The sequence below is a fragment of the Pteropus vampyrus genome, unplaced genomic scaffold, assembly GCF_000151845.1.
Source record: "Pteropus vampyrus isolate Shadow unplaced genomic scaffold, Pvam_2.0 Scaffold50, whole genome shotgun sequence".
NCBI lineage: Eukaryota > Metazoa > Chordata > Mammalia > Chiroptera > Pteropodidae > Pteropus > Pteropus vampyrus.
This window is the reverse complement of record NW_011888831.1, coordinates 4,239,379-4,264,474: the sequence shown is the minus strand read 5'-3', so window position 1 is coordinate 4,264,474 and position 25,096 is coordinate 4,239,379. Positions and strand designations below refer to the sequence as shown.

Sequence of the window (25,096 nt, the reverse complement as noted above, 5' to 3'; positions counted from 1 at the left end):
CAGTGTTCAAAGTTGTTTTATTTTTGTTGTCAGAATATTAAACTCACTGTTGGGTTTGTTTTGTTTTTTTTAGGTTGCTAAAGGTTGAAAAATCATGATTATACTTAGGTTGTTTCATGGGATTAATAATTTGAATATGTGACTATAAAATGTATGTTTCTGGGGTGTCTGTAGCCCTTTCACAGATCTCATTTGTGCTATGCTACTACTGCTTTAAAGATGTCATTTGACACTAAAATGTCCTGTTTTTCACTTGCAAAACTTGATGAACACTACAATTCTAACCTGCTCTTGCAATGCTTCCGCAGGGTGAAATCAGAGCTACTGCTTTCAATGAGCAAGTGGACAAGTTCTTTCCCCTTATTGATGTGAACAAGGTATGGGAGTGTCGAGTCTAGAACTGAAACAGTTGAATGGTGGTATGAGGATGAAGGGACTCTCCACCGGAGAGCGGTGTGGAGGTAAAGGATATGTCCACTTTAATGGACTACCCCATAGTCCATGGTTTGGCCTCTTTTGCAGGTCTATTATTTCTCTAAAGGTACTCTGAAGATTGCTAACAAACAATTCACAGCTGTTAAAAATGACTATGAGATGACCTTCAATAATGAGACTTCTGTCATACCCTGTGAAGATGGTCATCATTTACCCACAGTTCAGTTTGATTTCACGGGGATTGGTGACCTAGAGAGCAAATCTAAGGATTCACTTGTAGGTAAGTCTGCATCTGAGAGCAAAGAGAGTGGCGATTATCAGTTTTGTTGGCAACACATAAGGGAAGTATAAGACTTAACCTGCTTACTCTACAACCCTTGGTCATGCTATAATGGGAGCCTTAACCATCTCCTGCTAAAACATTGTACCTGTGTTTTAGACATAATTGGGATCTGCAAGAGCTATGAAGATGCCACTAAAATCACGGTGAAGTCTAACAACAGAGAAGTTTCTAAGAGAAATATCTATTTGATGGACATGTCAGGGAAAGTGGTATCTGCAACTCTGTGGGGAGAAGATGTAAGTACTTGTACTAACATAACAGCATGTGCAGAAAGGTGGTGACTTGTCCTGTGAGTTGTGGACCTTTGGCCATGGAAGCCATGTAGATCTTTCCTAACAAAGGATTGGGCTGTCCGGGGAATATATGAAATCCTTTATTTGATTTACTTCTGTGAGATTTGTTTTAAGTTTCACATAATGAAATGCTATTTCTTCTAATTCTATATTAGTTTTGATATATCTCTGAGCAAATTCTTGTGTATGAGGTTATCTTGTATAGATTCCATATACCATTTATTGCATTCACTCTAGTCACTATTTTCTTTGTTTTCTGTAAAAATGTTCCATGTATTCTTCCTGCCAGTGACACTTGTTTGTATTTGTTTGGTATTTTTGTTGTTATGCAGGCTGATAAATTTGATGGTTCTAGACAACCTGTGATGGCTATCAAAGGAGCCAGGGTTTCTGATTTTGGTGGACGGAGCCTGTCTATACTGTCTTCAAGCACAATCATTGTGAATCCTGACATCCCAGAGGCCTATAAGCTTCGTGGATGGTAGGTGTTATGGGGCTAAACAAAGGAGCTATTTCAGCCGTGGAAGAGCTGGTTCTTTCGGTTCTTAAGATCAGTGTGTGAGCTGTCTACCAAGCGGAGGGCTTCGTTACTGAATGGATCAGTTCCTCTATTTCTTGGCGGCATTATCCCTTCTGAGAGGATGTCTTTAAAGCCCTTAAACTGACAAACCTGTAATCCCATGACAAACCTGGAGAGTTGGAGGAGGAGGCAATTAGAATGGAAGTGCTGCATGCTGACCTCAATCCTACCAAAGCAGGATGAGGCCAGGCTTTAGCGGCTGTGTGCTGAAGGCATTTCTCTTTCCTAGATTTAAAGCTGTGGGCTACTATAACATGGGGGGAGAAAGTGCTTTCTTGTTCTGTCCAGTCTTTGGTGCCGATTGCATCTTCTAGTATGTGTTCACAGGACTCTGATAAAGTGCGGCGAGAACAATGGGCTTTTGTTGGCACTTTATTGTTATTCCCAAAGCACTCGGGGTGAGGAGAGCCTATTAAAATCTCGCTATATCTAGCTTTTTAGGGTGTGAAAACTCTGCCTCAGAAGAGCACTTTAAACTGAAACATGGTATGCAAGAATTGATGTGGTCAGGGAGAACACTTCAGCTTAAATAATTTGTATAGCTGTAGTCACACGAGGGGAGTGCGTTGGTTTCCGGCTATGTCTTAGGGTTTAAGCGACTAGAAAATTAGTTCACATTACATACTCCCCACATTTGTTTAGAGTCTGATGTGAACCAATACCACTAGTATTTGAATAGTTTCATGAAACATCTACTGGAGTGTTCAATGTCACTTAAGCCAGCCTCATGTATCTATATTTAACTATCTGGTAGTTGGCTTTGCATTATAAGGCAGGGGGGCCTGTTAGTAGTCTGACCAGAAATAACCACAGCTTTGGGTCCTTATTGCTTGATTTTCTTTCAGGCTCTGGGGCTTGATCCCAGATTAATTGCATGCCTGCCTTAAGGTCTTTATATTTTACTTGTCAATAACCATGATCCTGGTCAACATAAAAAGACACAGCTGTCTCCAAAATAAAATAACTGGGTATTGATCAAAGAGTGGTTCAGTGCACATACTCCACCTAGGCAAGAATTGGAGATGTTTAGATCTTGGTTATAACAATGCAGAATTTTTATTGTAAGAAGGGCTCCCTCTCTTCTTGCTCTGTTGACTCCTGATGAGCTCTCTTGGTGACAAATGTCTCCTTGAAGTTTTTGAAACCGTAAACTTGTGTAGCAAGTATTGGCGAAATAGATTTATGGACCTTGCCGTGCCTCTGTGACGGATTTAGCTGCTTCCCTGACAGAATGAGAAGGCAGCTGTCTGCAGTATAGAACAGCATTCATTCCATTAGATGGTCTCTTTTTAAGGAGCCTGTTCTGTGTGTGGTTAGCTTTTAGTTACCTTCCTTATGGATGACATTGGCATGTTTTTAATCTCAGACTTGCTCTTTCCTGCCACAAATGCATCTGAGCCACTTTTTCCCTGGTTTTCTTTCCTTTATATTGGCTGATATTCGATCAAGAGAGTATACTCAATTTTAATAATAATTTAATACAAATTAATTTTAGTATTGGCATAAGTAAAACTCCCACTAAGAAGGTAAATCTGCAAGAAAACAGATAGTACCTTCTAATAAATTACTTTGGGTTATATAATCTTTTAGATTCTATATCAGGTTTAAAAGATCTTTTTCACCGTGGGAACATTTTCTTGCCACCCTGTTATAATATGATGACTGTCACTTTCTGTACTGACACATTTCAGTGATGATAAAAATGCAGCTGCTGATGGAGAAGGAGCATTAGTAGCCTCAAGAACTAAACGGAAGCTCTACATTACTGCTTTTTTGTTGTTGACTTTCAAGGTTACTCTTTTTAGGCCTTAGGCCCTCAGGCCCGTGTTGATACGCAGGGCTAATTTAAGAAAAGGTTCAGTGGTACTTCAGCATTGTCTTTCTTAACCACTGGGGGGCATCAAAGCAATTGAGATAGAAAGAGGTCATTCAGTTTCTTCAGCAGGCTTAAGATACAATGAGGAAGACACTAACTGCAGCCCATGTGACCATGACCTGTGAAAATTGGGTGGGAGGTAAGTAGCCTATATCTGGCATAAATAAATAAGTAGCATGTTCAGTAAGTATATAAAGTACCTGTCATACTTTATTTCTCAGGTTTGACTCAGAAGGACAAGCCTTAGATGGTGTTTCCATCTCGGATCTAAAGAGTGGAGGAATAGCAGGGAGCAACACCAACTGGAAAACTTTGTATGAGGCTAAATCAGAGAACCTGGGCCAAGGCGACAAGGTATCCTACATTCCTAACTTTCTTTAGAAAAGCATGTAAAGTTTGCAAAAGGATGTGTTTTCAAGCCTCATTTCTGGTACCAGCTGCCAGAAAGCTGATCCTTAACTGGGGCTCTGACCAGAGCTTGGCTTGATGGTTGGGAATCACTGCCAGGATGAAGGAGCCATGCTTCCTAATAGGAGTATGTTGTATCCCTTCGCTATGTGGGGCAGAAAAATGTTAAGAACTCTGACTTAGAGAATTGTTTTAATTCTCAGAGGGATCTTAATGAAGTGGTCATAACCAAGTTGTGTATTATAATGTAAACTGCCTTTGGGTCCATATTCAATTGTTCCTGCAGATTGAAATGCCCACATTCCAAGAAGACAGTTTTTGAGGTTATATATATAGCTCACACAGCATTAGTCAGGCCCAGTATCAGACATCAGGTGGTTCACGTGTACTTTCACTGGCTGTAGAATATTAACCCCTCCTGCGCTGAGAGTTGTCAGTACTCTCTGACAAGAATTGGCTCTGGTATTTGAGTTTAGTCTCAGCTTCTCTTTCCATGTTTGTATGTAGTGACTCTGCTCTCATCTTGATCTAAACCTGTACTCTGCCAGCAGTTTAATATTTAAATTATTTATTTATACTTTATGCTGTCCTAGAATAACAATTCCTGCTTTATTTTCATATTGTACAATATGGTTTTTATTCCTTACTGCCTCATTTTGCTGTACTCCCTTATCCATCATTGTCATCAGCTGCAACTTACAATGCTGTTATATAGCACTTTCAGAGCTAAGCATTGGACAGATCTTTGTTGTCCTGTCATAGGAACAGCCACTCTTCGGATCCTCTTATCATTCAGTTTCTCTCTTAGATCTAAAGGTAGACAGTATATAATAAGAAATCGGGCCTAGAAAGTACCTATTTGTACGCAAACTTTCAAGTCGTGCTTTGAATCTGGACCTTACCTGGAAATACAGAAAAACTCTTTAGGCATTCTAGGAGACTTACTTTCTGTAGTGCCCTTTGGATTAAGGGCTCATCCAAGCTCTTTAAACATCCACATGATTGTTTTGCCTCTTTTGGTCTGAGACACTGGAAATTCCCAGAAGTTGCTGACCTGGCTCTGAATTCAGAGTATACACAGAGGAAATTGTTCACCCCCAAAAAGGATCCAGCTCATTTCCTTTCAGTGAGAATTGAAAATCAAAACAAAGAGCAACAGCATAAAGCCCCAGCACGTGAACTAGCCTTTGCTGCATTTACTTATCAGTGATTTCTTTACTTTGAATGCCCTTTGTTCAGTTACTTTTCCTTTCTACTGAATTTGATGGCTTAGACAAGGGCTTGACAAGGCCACAGGCCAGATCCAGCCTGCTGCCTGTTGTAACTAACGTTTCGTTGGAACACAGCCACATGTTTTTATTTACGTATTGTCTGTGAATGCTTTGCTCACACGGCAGAGTTGAGTAGCTCCAACAGAGGCTACTCAAATGACCGAATGGCTTGTAAAGCCTGAAATATTTACTGTTTGGCTTCTTACAGAAAAAAGTCCGCTGACCCCTGGCCTAGACGAAGATAAAGGTGAATCTAGGCCCTAGAAATCACTGCTGTTGTTTTCAGTGTGGGAGGATGTTTGAACATAGCTGCATTAGATTTTACTGCATTCGTCTGTACTTCCTAGATCTGTTATCTTTGGAGGGTCAGAGGAATAAGAATAAGTCTTTGTCTCTTGAAGTCTTTGTCTTTACACTATTCAGTTTTAATTAATTAATTAAGTCTAATTTAGAATTAACTTTTATTGTTAAGGACTTATATGCTGTAGAACTTACCTTCATGAGTTTTATGGTTAGCACAAGTGATTTCTAAAACTATAGAATGATTTGCTCCCTGTAATCACGTTGTGATTAGAATATATAAATATTTATGTGTAAGGGCATGCTTTGGGCTGCCTCTAAGTCCAGTTCTGAAGGTAGGCCTGGTGCTCAGTGTCTCATATCACTGTTTTCTCCTGAAGGCAGACTATTTTAGCTCTGTGGCAACAGTGGTGTATCTTCGCAAAGAGAACTCTATGTATCAGGCCTGCCCAACTCAGGACTGCAATAAGAAAGTGATTGATCAACAGAATGGATTGTACCGCTGTGAGAAGTGTGACCGTGAATTTCCAAATTTCAAGTACCGCATGATCCTGTCAGTAAGTAGAATGGGTAGATGCAAACTGCTGTGGTGTTTGAGTCCCTAGCAAGTGCCAAGCACTATAGAAACAGTAAAAACAAGACCACTTGTGGCAGGAAGCCTGCAGAGGAGTAAGTGCTAAAGAGCTTGTTATTGTTTTATAAATACAAAAGTAAGGAGCCTTTCAATTGAATAGCAGTCTTTTTGTTCCTGCTAAAAGCTTTTTTTCATACCAGAAAGTTGCATTTAGATACCCAGCTGATGTCAGTCTGCTGCGCATGTAGTACAGTTATAGCATTGGTGGCACTTGCCTGCTAACTGTTATGAAGATTAATTAATTTGAAATAGCATTTCTGGAGAGTAGTAATTATATAGCTGATGCCTATATTTAGTTATTTTTCTTGTGGATAATCTGTTCCTCTAGCCTTAGTAAAGCTGGCTTCAGAGGTACGTGACTGCATGCTGATGTGGGATTGTAGCTTGTTTGCATTGTAAGAATTGCTTCTTTAAAGGTTTTACAAACCTTTAAGATGAAGGGTGTATGTTTTTAAAAAGTTATAATACCGAATGATAATAAAGGTACAAGGAAATAGGCACTCATATTTTTCTAGAAGATGATTTGGCAGTAGTATTTCGGAAGCCTTAACAATATTTATATTTTCTTACACAGTAAACACGTGGAAGGAATTTCATCTAAAAAAGTAGAGATGTTACATCTCTATAAAATTGTCTTTTACCTTGTTTATTTTGAAAACTTGGATACAACTTAAACATCCTTAATAGTCTACTGGTTAATTCTTTTATTAAATATCTGTAGAGTCGAATACCATGAAGGCATTAGAATTTGCTGTTTGATAGTTTCCACAGTTAAAATATTTGGAAACCATTGTTAATGAAGACTATTAAATGACATAAACAAATGTTCAGTCATTATTAATTGAAAATAGCAGATTTAAAATGGTATGTTTTATATAGTCTTGTGGTATGTATACAGACCAAAAAAAAAAACTAGAGGGATAAATACTAAACTATGGATAATGGTTATTTCTGGTTGATTTTTCTTCTTTATATTTTCCTGCAGTGAATACTTTTGTAATAGGAAATTTTTAAGAAATCTTTTCAGATAAAAAAGTAAGATAAGAAAGTACTCTTTCTACATTCTGATTGCCCCCTTAAAATGTTAGTTCAGCAGGAAAGTTATATATTTGAGCTTCTTCTTTTCTGTGAACTATAAACTCGATTGAACTAAAATGAAGAAAATGGTTTCAGGTAGTTTTATTTCATCAGCCTTTCTGTTAAACTTCTAAGTGGAATCTCCGGCACACCGGTTCCATGTAACGCTTACCCGCGTGTCTATCGTTGCTGTTTTCACCCTGGAAAGTGGGTGCCCTTTGCCTCTAGGAGGATACCATGGGCTGAACTGTTGGTATAAGCCCCAGTATGCGATATGCTCCCTTTTTTTGTGAGTGTTTTAACTTCTCTTGTCCCCTTATTTTTTATCATAGCTTTGTATAAAAAAGCCCTATGTATATGCAAAGTGAATATGTGAAATCATCAAAATGATACATTAAAAAAAAACAAATCTCTGCACTCTTATTTCTACTAAACATTTTACTTTTCCCTTTTAGTAACTGGATTCTTTGTGATCCACTTTTTTCCTTGACTTCCCTATTTTACACCACAGCCCTATTGGAGATACTATTGATCATTGCTAGGTAAATTTAGTGTCCAGCTCAGGCTTTTAAATCATCTGGGATGTAGCAGTGACTGAGGGCTATTCCATGGAGCTCCTCTTAGTGACTGAAGTATGTACAATTTAAAATGAGAGACCCTGCTGTGACTCATTGAAGGCACACATTCAAACCTTTAGTCCAAAGGCCATTGGAGGAACACTAATCTGGTGTACCTGGATTCTTCATCTGAAGGAGAGTTTAGTTGGGCTGTATCTCCATTGAGATCTGAATTCATAATTCCACAGTATATTGTTTTCCTGCTGTGATCCAGACTTACCTTAAAATTTTTTTTCTGTACTTTTTTCACATTCTTTGGAAAGAATATAGTATATATGGTGGTAATGGTTTTTTCCCTGGTGAATATTTTAATGAGTGGAAAAGTTACTCTCCCCATCTCCTGAGTGTATCTTCCTTTTATTATTTCTTTGCTGAAATAACGTAGAGTTATGTTTTTTAGGTAAATATTGCCGATTTTCAAGAAAATCAGTGGGTGACTTGTTTCCAGGAATCTGCAGAGGCTATCCTCGGACAAAGCACTGCTTATGTTGGGGAGTTAAAAGAGAAGGTCGGCCACATCTTCCATTATTACTGTAATAGTTCTCGTGCTATAACACTGCTCTTTAATATTTTTTGGTTTGTTTCTTTTAGACGTTGTGTATAGTTTCTCAATCTCATGATTATTCGAGGTACTTATCTGATTTTGTCTAATTTTGTCTGCCTTGTGCTAACAATGAGATATGAAGTAATTAGATCCAAGTGCCTTAAAAACAGCACTATTTCTCTTATTACCATTAGCATAGCAAAGTTGGTCTGCCTACGATGACTTGAGATATGGAAGGTATCTTCTGAAATAACCTGAAGTACAAGTGTGCCTTTTTAACATCGTAAATACCTTCTTTAATAGTTGAGTCAAATCCTTATTTAAATTCACATATTAAGTACATGCTATTTCAGGTGGTCAGAGGCAATTCTTATGATGTAACTTTCTTTCATGAATTAACTTTATTTCATTTTTATAAATTTATATTTTTACATTTTAGATTTATCTAATGTGGAGAATGGATGACTAATTGTGCTAAATTTAGGAAAGATAGTTGCTCAAAATGTATAAAGACCAATAAAAGCTGTATTTTCTGGGCTGCACAAATTGGCATTTGTCTATAGATTTTTTCCCCCCATTTCCTCCAAATTGGTTAGAATACTTATAAAACCATTAGAAAAAGGGAACTGACATTTGTTTTGGTATATTTTTCTTACTTTTTTTGTCTTTAGTTCTGGCCCATTCCTCCACCTCTTTTCTAAATTGTGTGATCTCTGGAAATGATCCCAACAGGTGCTTTTATAAAAATAACTGGAATTGACTTTAAAGTATGATGATATCTTCTATCTGTTTTGCGTGGTCCTCTATTTTCATATCAGATTTTAAGGCTCAAGGCAGCCTTTCAGGGTTTTTTATGAGCTTATTACATTTGACTGTTTTTACTGCTAGTGAATGAGGACATATAGAAACTCTTCCCTCAGGAACCATGATATTCTTGGAGTATGTGTTCCATGTTTTCCCTAATCTTGGAAGAATAATGGCAGCTGGTATAATTTTCTGAAGGTTTAACAAATTGTTTTATTTACATATCTGAAAGCCCAGAAGACTTGTTTTGTGTATGTGTGAAATAACCTTTACACAAAAGAGTTTTCTGTAATAAAGCCATTTTCATGTTCCATGTGGCTTGCAAAGATAACACTTAGCTGATATGAACTATTAATTTTACATAGTTATTGTAAATTTACTTTATGCTTATTTATATAAAATGTTTTCTCTAATCCTGCTGTTTACCAGACTTCGTTTTAACAAAGAAGCTTAATCAAATAGTATTTGAGACGTGAGAGAAAGAGAGAACTATGTTTTTTAAACTCTCTAATCTTGCCCACTTTACCTGCTGTGTTCACGTGCTCACCAAATTAGTAGTCGTAAATACTGAGGCCAAAATAATGTATATGACAACTTGAACTTTTTTCTGAGTGGTTTTCGTAATTTTTAATTTATAATGAAGATGCCGGGCCTCAGATTTTGTCCATCACAAACTTTTAAAGTTTAGAAATGTTGTTTCCTAGAAGTGTTTTCAGTTTTTTTATTGTGATAGAATATTCATAACATAAAATTTATCATTTTAACCATTTTTAAGTATAAGTTCAGTGACAATAAGTATATTCATATTACTGTACAACCATCACCACCATCCATCTCCGGAACTTTTTCATCCCTTCAAACTGAAACTCTGTACCCGTTAAATACAAACTCCCCTCTCCCAAGCCCCACCCTCGCCCATGTCAATCACCATTCTTTCTATCTCTCTGAATTTGACTACTCCACGTAGAGTGTTTTCATTTTTAATAAAATTCTACTTAAACAGTTTTATGTGATGAAATGTCACCTGTAGATTAGTCATTCTTGAGTAACTTCAAACCACTTGGGTGATCATTTTCTCAGAGAGATTTTTCTCAAAATCTTTTTAAAAGGCTAATAGATGTTTTCAGTATTATTTAACCTAAAGTTTTATATTTCTTTTTGCAGAATGAACAGGCATTTGAAGAAATTTTCCAGAATGCCAACTTTCGATCTTTCATATTCAAGATCAGGGTCAAACTAGAGACCTTCAATGTAAGTAAGGTCACCAAGGCTGCCGAAGGGTTAACAGTGGCAAACTGCTGTGTGCCACCCACAAGGACATTAATTACAACAGCTAATTATAATATTATCTGTCAATGAATTGCTTACTGTGTGCCAGATCCAGTGCCAAGCACCCTGTGTGTATTCATTGAATCTTCCCAACACTGAGATACCATTATTATCCTTGCTTTCAGATGAAGAAATGGACTTAGACGTTAAGTGTTTTGTCCAGTGTCAGGCATCTACAGGGGAAAATGCTGTATGGCCTTTTGAGTTAAAACCTGGGGTTTTCTGTTTGTGTACTGACAAAGAATGGTAGGTAATGTGTCTAGTGGACTCACATCTTCCACAAGGTTTGGCTTCTGAAGTCAGTATATGAAACAAAAACCACATGTAGTTACAACTACCTTGAAAATTCCTTATATTGCCCACAACATCAACAGTTGTATAGTCATAATAAACGGTATTCATTGAGTACTTACCATCTGCCCGATACTGTTTTGCATCCTTTACTTTCCATATATCATCTCATTTGATCCTGACAATAAACCTATATGTAGGAACCGTTGTTATCACCACCATTTTACCATTGAAAAATGTTGGCATACAGAGAATAAGTAACTTGCCTAAAGTCATATGCTAGCAAGTGACAGAGCTAAGTTAAGAGCTTTATTTGTTTAACCATGCTTAGAAATATGACCATGCTGAGTAATTACTGAGCACGCTAAAGTGTGTGAGCCCCAGAGCTGGACTCTGCAACCTTTCTGGGCATCACCCCATTGTGCCCCTAAAGACACTGTTCAATTGTAATGAATGAGTGAGGAGGGAGAATTCTGAGAGCGTCTCTACTTGTTTCAAGGTTAACTCGTTCTGTTTCATATTAGACTTTAATCTTCATACCTGGTGATAGATGTGTTTATTTTTGTAAGCATTAAATGAGATAGGAAGTCACATATCTGTAATACAATATCTGAGTGCTGTGGAGTTCGGGAGGGATTTGAAGGGTCATTCAGTCCCCTCGTGATATGGACAAGGAAAGTGAAGTGCAGAGGTTGCCTCCGGCAGACCTGAGATGGAATCCAGACCAGGTCTTCCTCCTTTGCCACAGGTGCTTTTGTCTTTCACACCACACTCTGTTTTTAGCTCTAGCTGTGTGGCTTTAGGCAAGTCACTTATCTTCTCTGGGTTCCTATTTCCCCTCTGTAAAGAGAATAAATTGAGCTTGATAAGCCATCAAATGTCCATCCCATTTGGAATTCTAGGTTTCTGAATATTTGGGAACACTGGGAAAGGATGAAAGGGGCCTATGTCGAAGGAGGCTTCCGTTCACTCTCCCAGCCCCAGAAATTCTGGACTTGGCTCTTACTCACAACTTTTCCTTTATTGCAATTACTGAACTCTGAATCCAGTATGTGTTTGTGTTTTCTCCTGCTGGGATCATTGAAGCCACTGAAGCAAAGGGGGTTGTAACCACTGCTCCATGCCACGGGCCTGCCTTCATTCACAAACTGTTTTTCTCTTCTCAAAGGATGAGTCTCGAATTAAGGCCGTTGTGATGGATGTGAAGCCTGTGGACTTCAGAGAATATGGCAGAAGGCTGATCATGAACATCAGGAAAAATGCACTAATATGAGAGGATTAATGGTGATTGGGCAGAAGTTTGAAAATAAAGAGCTGAAATGAAATCGACTTCTCCTCACCTCTATGTGACAGTTTCACATTAACTACATAATGCTTAGTGCCTCTTTATGTTGGACTAAACAATTTCCTCTTACATGCGACCTGGAACCCATTGGTAGGCAAAGGACAATATGCTCAGATGGCTGTGGTGTAAACTCTCAGACCTAAGGGGTCAGCTGGCCAGTAGTATGGTGCCAATCACTCCCTCTGTCTTCAGGCTTTTGTCAGTTATATTGAGATTTTATTATCTTCAAGCAGAAATTATGTCACAAGTAATTGACCCTAAATCTACAGACAGTAAAATAAATTATGTAGCTAGTGTTTCTCTTCTCCAGTGTGACACCTTCATAACTTGGGTTTCTTCTCAGGAGGGAGAGCCGAGACGTGGCTATGTGGAACCTGGGTATTTTAGTAAGCGTGTCTTCCTGGAATTCAAAGGCTCTGTCTTCCTAGAGGTGCCATATAGTTGTTAATGCTTGGAATGGCAATAGGGTAGAATTATTAATCAAAAACATATCTTTTATATCTGAAGACTATCCTTCCTTCAGGGTTTAATAGACCGAGTCAGATGAGTCTGATATTAATCAAAATTGTTTCTTCTGAAGCAGGCCGATAAGCATTGACTTGCTGTCCCCTAGGGACTTCCAGGCAACTACAAAGCATTGCTTTAGTTTTTCACTTCAATTAATGTTGCATTTTGGTTGGTGAATGCATACTTTTTCTACCTGTACATATTTTTTGCATGTGTGTTTCATTTCTTGATTGATGCTGTATTAAATAGGGATTTTGAAGGGAGAAGCCCTTTGTTTCCCTTGCTTTGTTTTAATAAACAGTATTTTCTTTGCTTATGAATGCTTTCTTTGAATGCAGAGAGTTCTTGTAACTGGAAAGCAATTAATTAGCCTCCATAATAAATGTTCACTTGGGGGAGATGTTAACTCATTACAAACTCAAAGATTATTAGTCCAAGGCGCAGAGATCATTCTTCCTAATGTTTGCAACCCTGAAATGCCCTGAACTGCATCTTTAAAAGAATGAAAACACTAAAAACAAAAAGCCATTGTGCCCAAGAATGCTGATGATCTGGCACTTTGGGATTTTATTGATGTTTACACAGCAGTATAACACCAACCAGGCTTTGAAATGTATACAGACAGTGAGCTGGTAAGAAAACAGTAATTATGCTACTGGGCTTTTCAGTCAGCACGAGCATGCTTGTTCTGTGTGTTCCTAATCATATTAATTAACTATCTGGTCAATGCAACCCACCACTTGGCGTTTGCTGCACACTCCTCTCCAAGTATCCAGGCGTTGCAGTCAGCCTACAGCAGTAGGACCTGGTTTTTGATTTGGGGAAGGGCAGCATGTGGAGGCCCTTTGTGGAACTGTAGAGTAATGATATCCTGTCTGTTTCATTCTTAGCTGCCCTCTTGGGAGGAACCAGCCGGCTCTAGGCAGGATGGCCCCTACTGCTCAGAACAGACATAGAGGGTCTTTTTCTCAGGCCCACTAATTGGACACTTTCTCATCTCAGAAGATGGTCACTGGGCTGCACTAGATTCTCTGGCCAAGGCCTCAGTGATTTTATGGAAGTTCTTTACTGTCTGACCTTGCTTATAAAGCACTGACTAGAAAATTACAGTCTTCAGCACTATTCTGGACTGACAAATTGTGGGTTGGAAGTGGTAATCTAGCTTTCAGTCCAGTAACCAGTCTTTTATATCTACCACTCACAGCATTCCCTGTCTCCCCACATGTCTTGTATATACCCCATGAAGAGAACTGACTAGCAGTGTTACTGTGACACATCTCAAGAGATTATCAGTCACCTTGTGTTCTCAATGACCGTGTGATAAAGCCACATCTACATGGATGCGGTTAGATATCTATCTACAGGGTGGTGAAGGCGCCGTGTCCTGGTGGAGGCAGCTCCCGCTAAGGAGGCTGTTTAGCAGGTTTCCCTACTAATAATCGGATCACCAGTAGAGGAACGTCAGAAATTGGCTCCACTATTATGCTTTTAAGAGATTTAGGTCCCTGAGGATTGCCTAAATAGATTCTGGCCCACAGTTCTTAGAATTCTCTTGGACATAGTTTACCTCAAAAGGCAGTTCATGTTGTTCTATTTCTCATCTTTCACTTAGAGATCAATGTTTATTTTATGTACACCATGACATCAGCATTAAGCAATTAAGAAAAAATCTCATCATTTTGCCCTTATTTTAAATGGTTCTTGGATTCCCTCCAGTCTCATTGTGAAGAAGGCAAGAAAAATAAAGGTAATAATCTGATTTCTGTCCATATTTTTAGTGTTTTATGCTTTCCATTAAAGCCTTGCTAATCTCTAGTGTGCTGTTCTGACTTTTTTGAACTGTAGGGTCAAAAATTTTTCCCTCCCCCACTTTTTTTTTCCCTGAGTGGCCTATCTTCGAAAAGGATAAATAATATTGATCGTGGTATTTAATACACTAATGAAACCCATGGTTATTGACTACATAATTAATATACTGTCTAAAAGTGAAGTTTGGCAGCCCCGTATATAAAGGTTTATATTGGCTTCTGTTTTTGGCAATATGCCTTCCAAGTTTTTATTTATAGCAAATGAAACAGGTTATTGGGTCTCCTTTTCACTTGTTAGAAGGCCACTACCCCCCGCATCCCCCCAGTAAATTGATTGTTTCCTTATTTCAAAGAGAAGATTTCTTCCTTACCCTCACCCTCCACACCTTTTTATGTGGTTTGTTAGCTCTTGGATTTTTAATCCGCTCTGTTGGTAGAGTTCTGGCTTTTATAAACATTTTATGAGTGAGTATATTATTAAGCTGATGTTAAATATTGTTAATGTCTGTTAAAGAGGAAAAGGAAAGGAATGGAGACCATTTGGACCACTAATTATTTCTTATACAAGTAATCTATGTTCATGGTAGAAAAATAACTAGCGGATAAGAAAAAAATTACCCATAATCCTACTAGTCAGCAAGAACCACTTGTGTAGCTGACTGCTTTTTTATATGCATATATGCATGTAAGTATAGTTTTAATAAAAAATGGGATTATACCATGCATACTTTTCTCCTAGCATGGACGTCTCTTCCATTCCAATAAAAATAGATCTGCATAATTTTAATTGGTATTTGGCTATATGGATGTGTAAATTTATTGAGCCAATTCACTTTCGCTGGATGCTTATACTTTCTAATTGTTATCCTAAGCTCAGTTTTTGATGGGCCCAAAGCATTTATCCTTTGTGGCACTGTGAAAACGTACGCCTCCTTTCTTGTTCTCTTAGGTTCTCTGATTACTTTTCCTTTGCCTTAGTCTAGTGATAACTCCTGTAACCCTGTATACTATTAAGGGCTGGCAGGTAATTTGAGCAGGCCCTCGAATCCTCTGGAGCAAAAGCAGGTAGACTGATGTAGGGGAGATGGGACAAAAAGGCTTTAGAGCCATATGTAGGTGATTCATCCCACCTACCACACACGATGGGGTTGTGCCTATGAAGAGGCCTAAACTCTTGTTTTCTGCTAGTGCGGCAGAAATGGCCTTGAGAACACATTTGACTTGCTTTAGAAACCTAATTCTTTATCTGAATCTATGAGTTAGTGATTATTAAATCTTTTAATTACATTTGTGTTGGTTTTAATTTGTTGAGAAAAGTGGGTAGCAGTTGTCTTCATTGATTACCTGTTCTATCCTCTTTCTAGGTGACTTTAATCTAGATACCTTGTCCCCAAGAACTGTGGTCTATTTGGAGCAAGGATTGGAGCTAAGTAGTAATATCACAAGTCAGATTAAAATTCAGTAGTTGGGGAGATCACCAGAGACTGGAACCATCAAGAAAAATTTCTCAAAGAATTGGGTGATTTAAGATACAAATTGTAGCCTTCATTTAGGTCAAGGGCTGTCTGATCTATGTGGAAAAATGTGTGCACTACCTGATAATATTCATTCCATATTTACCGCTGACGGATGAAGCTATGTGGATGCCATGGAAGTTAGGTAAACAGCACCAAAAGAAACTGGGTTCCTTGTGTGAATAATGTTTGGCCATGGGTGATATAAGAGGTCTTGTATTCACTATTGCCAGACCCCTAACTCTTGCATTGGGGTTTGTCATAAGAGTTTGTGACTTGCCGGTAAACTTATGGGTGTACTCGAGACTTTGAACCAACCACCTGGCCATGTTTACAGCCTTCCAGCTTTGCCAGGCTCTTAGTGTCTATCGCCTTGCATCCTCTACCTCTAAGCTGTTGATAAATCTCAAAATGCATAATTTTCAAGAAAACAAATTTTTTCAGCCTCGAATATATACCACCTTGATCCCACCTGCCTCATAAGAAATATTTATACCCAAAAGTAATCATGTAAACTTTTAATAATTGTGAGCCAGTCTTACAAAATCATCCCTGCTCCCTGGTGTATTACCCAGTTGGTAATTGGAAGTTTGTGCTGTCATTAAAAATGACAGCTTCCTCAGATAGCATTCTTGGTGCTTGTAAAATGCAGATAATTCAGCCTATATTTAACTCGTGTGTGGTGCAGCTTCCTCTCACTGGTTAGGTAACCTAGAAGCTGGTGCCTGGTTAAGCAGGAGGCTCGCTGCAGGGAGCAGCAGCTTTGTCCTCATGAATGCCCTCCCCTGAAAGAGAGTCGGAACAACCTGGACTTTTAAAAAATAAGCCCCAATTGGACTCTCATCTCTCCTCTCACAGTTGACACTGCTGTTCATGTTGAAGTTTATTTATATCTTCAGTCAGCCATGGTCCAGAGGTCATTCTATTGGCCTAAAATTTTAGAGGCTTCTACGTTTGCCTAGGAAAGCTGATCTCTCCAGCACCCAGCTTTGAATGCAAAGCTTGTCTTTTGTAGAAGCTTTTCTGCCTCCATAGCACCCCTACTCCCACCTCCACCACCAATTTCCTTCCCCACTATTTATTTAAAATTCGAATAGCTTTAGAAGGTGTATCTCTGTAAATGAGCTCTCTTCCTGTAATGGGTTCTCTCCAGGCAGCAAACCTTCCATAAAGGAGCCACTAATTAAGCAGAAAACAGTTTGTCTTGCTTAGCCACGTTCCATGAATCTAGCAGTCAATTTAGAAGATGGTAACATCCTTCTTTCCAGCTATGATTTTAATAATATTCTTTTGTCTTTCAGCCAGCGGGTAGGGTGTGTTTGTGTGTGTGTGTGTGTGTGTGTGTGTGTTTCTGTTCCCGTCTTCCTCTCCATCTTTAAGAGGAAAATTCATTTCCGTGGACTTTTATTTTTACCAAAACCTTATTAAAGTTACTCTTTAAGGATCAAACCCACACCGAGGCTTCCTGGTTGGAGAGCAGGGCTATGGGAAAAGTGTGTCGATTTGCAATAGAGGCACGCACAGGCGTTCGGGGAAGATGCCTGTCAGTCAGATGGGCCTCGTGTTGTGAGAGGCCTAAACGGCTCTCTTGTAGTCTGAGGGAGAATTGAAGGGGTTAGCAGGCTTACCGGGGCAGTATCACTCACGGGTGGATGTGCATGCCACAGCTGCTTGCTACACATGCCTCCTAATAGAACCTTTAGCTCCCAGAGCCAGGTCTCATTTTGTGTGTGTTATTAAAGTGCGGGTGGCTAGGAAAAGCAAGCCCTCTTAATTAGAGAGCGACATTCTTGCATAGTAGTAGTATTCTGTTCGTGGCATAATTGTCACAGCAAATTACCAGTTAGGTTAAATATTGAGCTGGTAGTTCTCAGAGCTTCAATTATTTGCTCCACCCCGCCCTCCCCACCCCCTCCTACCCTCACCATCACCTGCTACCCTGCACTTCTAACTTGATCTTCTGCCAAATGGTAGCTTTTAAGTGAGGCTTAGAGAAGATACACTTTACAGCGGGAGCAATAAATCTGGCTTTGGGCAAGTTATAGGATGCCTGGAACATTTGAATGAGGGGTGCAATTTTTGCCCGGCATGTGGGGGTGTGCTGGGTCATTTATGGATCTTCTAACTCCAGCTATAAAACTGCTAGGTCAGTCAGTATGTCTAACATGGATGTCTTTAATGTGAAAAACCTACTTGAGATGCCACAAGAAATGCAAAGGAAATATAAGACTTAGTTCCTTTTCTAAATTTTAATCCTAGAGGGAAAGGCTCGCAAGATGCAAGAACACTTCATAAACAAGCAAAGTGATATAGAGCAGATTGAGTATGTGACGTGGAGAAGGAGTTGGGTGGGAAGGAAGGGACAGAATCTGGCAGAGGCAGCACAAATCTTGTGAGTTGTAACAGTAAGAAAAATGGGTTGGCAAAGAGAAAAGAGAGGTCCATTTCAAGCCAAAGGAATGGCACACACTGTAGGCACGGGAGTGGAAGAAGCAAACCCAGTGCAGGTGATACCAAGGGAATTAGCTGAGTTCAAGTGGTAGATTTTTGCAGAGAAATAAATGAGGTTACTGGACCTCAGGAGAACAGCCTGGACCTTGCTTTTCTTGGGGCTTAATACTTAAGCCCTTAGGAATGTAGTCTCAGCGAGTGTCCTTTGTCTTTAATTGACCTTTCAGTTGCTCCTAGAACTGGCATTCCAGCAAGCCAAGTACGGGAAAGATTGGTCCAGTGCAGCTGCTCTGCTTAGCCAACTAAATCGCTGAGGAAATCCTGCAGGGAATGTTATTGGAGTGTTGTACGCTCAATTCCTCACAAGCTTCATGCTGCGCTACTCATTTTCTTTGGACAAAGATAGACTGGCTCCCTCTCTTGTTGATGGAATGAAAATTCTCTCTTGCATTATGGCTCATGTGATAACTTTGGTGGCAGTGGTGTGGGGATAATGAAGAGTCTCTTAATGGCTCTAGTTAAACCCAATAATATCACTCTATCAGCCTTCAGCCAGCTGTGGGAGTCTAACCCAGTTTTCTATTCCTTTCTAAACGTCTAAAACCTGCCTGCCCCTGGCATCTTCAAGGAGTTAATAAGGAGCCAGCCATCACTCCTTTGTTTCCCAGAGTACATTTATAAGCCACTGCTAATTTCTTGACTCTAGAATTGTGTCTCTTGCAATTCCAGCTCCCCAGCCTGGGGTCAGTGTCCTTGGATAAACAGAACATTGAAGTTATTTTGGCCATAGCATCACCCTTCTCTGTCTCTTAACTACTGGCACACTGGTTTAGTACTCCCAAAGGAAGAGAACTCATTTTATTCTGGAAAATGGGGAAATGAATTTGCTTCGGGATCTGCCTATGTCTACTGAGTCCAGTCTGTAAGCAGGGTTTGCTCTGTGTATGAGGGTCATGTGCACGTGTATGGCATGTGCATATGTATGCCCGTGGCTATAATAAAATGTTCAGCAATGGCTACTATTCATTCCGTTTGGCCCATCTCAATCTTACTCTCAAGAGAGCTGGTGGGTGTGACCACCCTACAACCCCGAAAATATCCCATATTCACCCCCAGATAGAGAAGTAGCCAGGTGATATGTGAACATGAAGGCACCTTTTGATGTGCCTGAATGAATTAGGAAATGGAGGCCACATACTGAGACAGAGGAAGGGGAAATGGGGCCCTCCCTAGGGGGAAAAGCACAGGTGAGGAGAGAGGTCATTATAACCTAAATTAAATAATGGAACTGACAATTATGAACAGCTATGAGAGGAATCATTCGACTGCCAGGACTACATGACCATGACAAATGGCTCTTCTGGGAAATGAGGTGCAGCCACCTCTCCTGCACGTCGGGGAAAGGGGTCTCTCCACCAACCAAAGGTAGGAGGCAGGGCCTGAGGCTGCCTGATTTAGCCTGGAAGTTAAAATCGCTGGAGCAGTTTATAGAAACACCAGAGTGAGCCGTGGTACACAATCTGTAGGCAGGATCCAGAGATGATGGCATAAATGTTTCAAATGTGCTCAGGGTAATTAGTTTTGAATTACCATGTGCATATTTTAAACATTTAAATGATCATCCCAGGTTTTCGAAAACAGTTTCACACGGCTTCTTGTCACTCCCCCTCCCAGTGCTTCCCCATGGGAAAGCAGCCGGTGTGGCTGCTCTGGATGGAGCCAGGTGGAGCATAGCTGTTCTGTGGCTTCAGCGAAGAGAGAGGAGCGGCGGGAGCCGAACTAAACCCTCAGATAAAGGAGGATTAGGCTCTAGCCCTGGGTCCTGGCAAAGCCAGCACACCCAGGACTTTCCTTCCTCCAAGCCAATGTCGACTCTGCCAGTTTTTCAGAACGATTTGTTCAGCTTGTAAATTTTCCATTGTGCAAGAAAATGCAATTCCATTTGGGTAGGGGTTTTATTATTATTATTATTTTTTTTTTTTTTAAATGAAGACCTGGACCCTGGGAAACTTGAAGCATGATTAGCCAGGTGTTTTAAACGTAGTGTTTTAAACCATCGACCATGTTCCCCCATCATTCAGGGCGAGTTGCCTTTCAGCAACTTCCAGCAACTTTAGTTTCCCTAATGTTTGGCCCAGAATGCAAACAGCAATTTCTAAGATCTCTAATTCAGTAAACAGTGTAAAAGGCAAAGGTTTTCATGTTCTACCCCGTGGAGCCTTCCTGCCTCCTACAGGAGTTGTTAAAGTGCCCTCCTGTATCTTACAGAGGAACTTTGGGTTGATGGTGGTGGGGAAGGAAGGATGTATGTAGAGCCAGGTCTCTAACTTTATGGACCTAAATTTAGAGTAGTGCCTTGGAAAAGCTGCCCTGCATCCTTTTATCCCTATTAAGTGCTGTTTCTCCAGCAGGGGGAGCTGGGAGAATGAAAACTGAGCCAGTGCCTAGGACCCTTGAGTGAGAGCTATCTGTGCTGAGATCGTGATTGAGTGAAAATTGTTCATTATGCAAACTGTCTGGTTCAATACACAGAGGCAGCCCCCAGGCACAAACCCCAAACAGTTTCTGTTTCTCTCCCCAGATTAAAACATATGAATTGCTTTGATGTAATCTTATAACAAAGCCTAATAGAAATTTTATTTCTTCTGAAGTTGCTTGTCATTTCTTATTGCCCCCCCTTCTTCTGTCCTATTAATACCCATACAGTCAGGAATATGCTGCTCAGTTTCCACTGTATTTGAGGAAAGGAACAGTGCGTTTTCCTCAGCAGTGGTCTGGGTTATTTAAATACAGTTACACTGCTTTCAGTATGTTTAATCTCTTGTTTTCCACCCCCACCCCCACCGCTATTTATCATTTTAATGGAATGCTACAGAATATCACATTATGCAATCTGTTTAAATTGATAAATTATATTAGAAAAATATAAGATAGGATTTTTTAATGGTGAGTGGGTTTTTATAGGAATATTTTCTCATTAGTAGATCAGTTGCTTGCAGGGTAGAAATTGTAAGGATTTGGGAATATGCTATATTTATGACCTATTTGACTAATTAAAATTAAAGTATAATTTTAGCCTGAAGCTCCTGTAAGACTTTGCAGAAAGGGTGGAGGAAGAAACTTGCCCAAATCCAGTTACTTTTAAATGTCAGTTGCCATAACAACTTAACATGAGCCATATTTTTACTTGAAAATTCCTTTTAGGATTCGGTTGCTATAAAAATTTGCCTTGGCTCTTTTTAGGAGGCATATTTTCCTATTTTCTTTTGTGATCATTTCGAGGTTATTATTGTAACAAAAATGACCACGTAAAGCTCAGCTCTTTCTTCTTCCATGTGCAGGAGCTGAGTGGCCCCTCAAAAACAGAAGTGTGGGTCATAGGGAATTCTGCAAGAAGGGCTCTCCTTGGCCACGGTGGGGAAGGGCCAAGTTCTAGACATTCACTGCTACAGAAGCCAGTGCCTTACTGGGTGGGAATTATTAAGCCAACAGAATTTTTTGAAGTGCAACTGTTCAGCTTTTCTGTGTCCTGGGGTTTTGCATAAGGCAAAGACCAATCTGACCCCCTGAAGGAAGCACATGTCCACTCAGGTATTCTGAAGATCTTCAGTTTGGTTACTGGAACTACTGGCATTTGAAACTGAGTGAGGCAATCCCCAAAGTATTTACTTAGAAGCTAAGAGATAGCAGAGTAAAGTTCAATGCCCTTCTTTCTCTGTTTGGCTCTTAACCTTAATTCATTAGATAATATGACCTCAAAGAAGCCACCTGCATCTAAGATCATCTCTTCTGGTCACAGGCACAACAGTGGGGACATGTTGCTGCCAGTCTCTCTGGAGCTGACATTGTCATTGTCGAGAACAAGCTCATGGTCCCAAGGAAAAGCTCTTGCAAGTGGGAAGGACATTTAATTTCAAAAGACTTCTGGTCCTATCTCCTTGAAGGAGCTTGGGCATTCTTGCTCATTTCCGTGTCCCTGGCAGAAGCTGTAACGGAGTCTCCAACTTGACCCCACCACGGCTTTAGTGACCACGACTCCTCTTCCTGGGTGTCACCATGGTCCTTCCCCTCCCTCTCCCAGCTTTCCTCCTCCCACCCCAATTCTGGTGGGATCTCGAATTGTTATATCTTTCCCAGGACTCTGAAGCTCGCAAAGGGACAGTGGGGCTCCTGCAAGGAGGGTAGTAAAGAAAGAGGGGAGCTGATTGCTGTCCTGCTCCCCGCCGCCCCGGGGAATCCCACTGGGCAACCCACTTCACCTCCTGATGTCTTTACCTTTGCAGTGAGGGTAACATCCGTCCCCCACTTTATAGGGAGGAAGTGAGGAGCAAATGCAATGATATGTGGGAAAGAGAAAGCATACAACATTCCATAAGTGAGCAAGGGATAATTATGTTTTCTCCTCTGGGTGAACCAGACTTTGGAGGTACAGCACTTATACTCCAGAAAAATCAGCTGGGCTGGCAACATGAGCTGCTCTTTTCAAATCTCGGTGATGCGCCTCTGGAAGAGACTGCGGTAAAGGTTTGCATCTGTTTGGGGATGTTCAACATTTTGATTGTTCTGTACACGTCCGCTGAAATGTAATACTTGACATTTCTCAAGCACCAGTTGTGCTTTTTTCTTTTTTAAACCGAGTATAACTGAACTATATGTTCAGGGAAATTGAAATAAAACATTATTGCTTGGTTTAGATGTGAAACTGGAGCTTCTGCTTCATCCTCACCCTCCTTTGAGGACTTCCATTCTTTCTCCACTTTCCTGCCCTCAGGCACAGGAAGCAGACTACTCCTTCACCCATGAGAGAGGCAGTGAGGAGGGGAGACAGTATGAGGACTCTGGTCAGACAGATTTGAGTTCAAATCCCACATCTTCCACTTACCTGACCTCAGAATTCACTCCTTCATATATGAAGCACAGATGATAATAACACATGCCTTTCAGGCCTGTTGTGAGAATTAGAAATAATATACATGAAGCATAATATACATAGCATATGGTGGGCTAAATTCAAAAATTTCAGTGATGGTTGCTATCCATGGAAGGACTAAAATTCCTGTGGTCTGGCTCAGCTGCCAGTGCCCTGTGACCTCTGTGGGGATATTTTTATCCCCTCTACTGATTAGAATGAGGCAGCTTCTGGGAGCCTGGTCGTGATCTTCATTTCTAGAACTCCCAAAGACCAGCTTGGGACAGTGAGTGGCTGACATTACAAGTAGGTCAGTTTTGACTCAAAGAAAGTGTTTTCTAATTATCAGAATGACCAATAACATAATAGGTCACTTTAGAATACAATGAGCTTCCATCCCTTTCTTATTAAGAAAAGGCTGGTAAATATTTGCAAAACCCCTAAAGGAGAGGAGCCCTGTGCTTCGCTGTGGCAACTCAGAGCTTTGGATGAAGACAGATCTGAGGAACAAAGTTCCGCATCAGTGTTTGGCTTAACACTTTACTTTTGAATACCTAGGATGCCTTGTGGGCAAGATGCTCTGCTGTTGCCTGCCATCTTAGAAACCACCTCAGAGAGAAGGCTCTCAGGGCCAAGTGACATTCTGAGGTGGGGAAATATTTTTGAAAGGTGTGAGCCTTGCTTTGAGGACAGATTCAGTGTCCCTGTGGGTTTGTTACAGAGCCAAAATCATAGGTGCCTCCTGGGCAGGCAGAGAATCCAATGGGAGAAGGTTTTGCGCTGGGAGCAGTTATTCAGATTCTTTGGGCGTCCTAGTGAGTTGAATGGTGACTCCCCAAAAGATACGTCTAATAGAACCTGTAAATGTGAGCTTATTTGGAAAGAAGGGCTTTGCAGATGTAATTATGTTAAGGATCTTGAGAGGAGATCATCCTGAGTTAGGGTGGACCTGAAATCCAATGACAAGAGTCCCTAGAAGAGAAGGAGAGAGGATACATAGAGGAAAAGGTGATGTGAAGATAGAAGCAGAGATTGGAATGACGCTTCTACAAGCAAAGGGATGTGAAGGATTGCTGGCAGCTACCAGAAACCAAGAGAGAGGCATGGAACAGATCCTCCTCAGCACCTCCGGAAGAAAACAACCTTATCAATGCCTTGATTTCAGACTTCTGGCCTCCAGAACCGGAAAGAATGAATTTCTGTTGTTGTCAGCCACCCAGTTTATGGTCATTTGTTTCGGCAGCCCTGAGAAACTAATACAGCTGTTGTTCTGCCATCGTGAATTCTCTCATGCTCTTTCAGCCGGGTCAGTGAGAGGAGCCATGGGCTTACCCAAATTTCCACTGTGTTCCATGAACGACTAGGATCCTTCATTCCTGGGTTGTTCTGTTAGGCTCCCCAGCTCAGTGCTCACTCTTCTCCATCTCTAAATGCTTCCTGGTGTCTGCTTTCTCCCACATCAGGTACAATTGTGTCATATTCTTAGTGGCTGGGGTTTTATAGCTTAATGACGTCGAGCCACAGCACAAAAGAACGCAGGTCCTTCGGCACAAGGCCCATGCCCCACATGAAAAGGGCACATCACCCATAGGAAGAACATTTTCAAAAATCACCTAAAAAGAAAAAGTAGCACCAAGCATGCAATAAACAGCTTTCAGCCATAGTCTGCGAGCCGTAAATTTACTCCGTTTGGACCTGGCCACAGCTGTTTTCCTCTCCTTTCTTCCGCATCTTATTCTGAACTGGCAGCAACCAAGTGC

The 25,096-nt window shown here is 40.4% G+C and overlaps 1 protein-coding gene across 2 annotated transcripts in view; it reads left to right on the top strand.

The window, feature by feature from the left end:
• RPA1 (replication protein A1) overlaps positions 1–12,974 on the top strand; it is a 52,906-nt gene extending 39,932 nt beyond the window's left edge. For both annotated transcript variants that reach the window (XM_011359867.2, XM_011359868.2), the window contains 9 exons: positions 309–377; positions 523–715; positions 875–1,014; positions 1,404–1,552; positions 3,749–3,881; positions 5,887–6,063; positions 8,235–8,342; positions 10,347–10,433; positions 11,971–12,974. In XM_011359867.2, the coding sequence (XP_011358169.1) occupies positions 309–377; positions 523–715; positions 875–1,014; positions 1,404–1,552; positions 3,749–3,881; positions 5,887–6,063; positions 8,235–8,342; positions 10,347–10,433; positions 11,971–12,075 (1,161 nt within the window). In that variant the 3' untranslated portion in view covers positions 12,076–12,974. The remainder of the gene's footprint in view (positions 1–308; positions 378–522; positions 716–874; positions 1,015–1,403; positions 1,553–3,748; positions 3,882–5,886; positions 6,064–8,234; positions 8,343–10,346; positions 10,434–11,970) is intronic.
• The last annotated feature ends 12,122 nt before the right edge of the window (positions 12,975–25,096 follow it).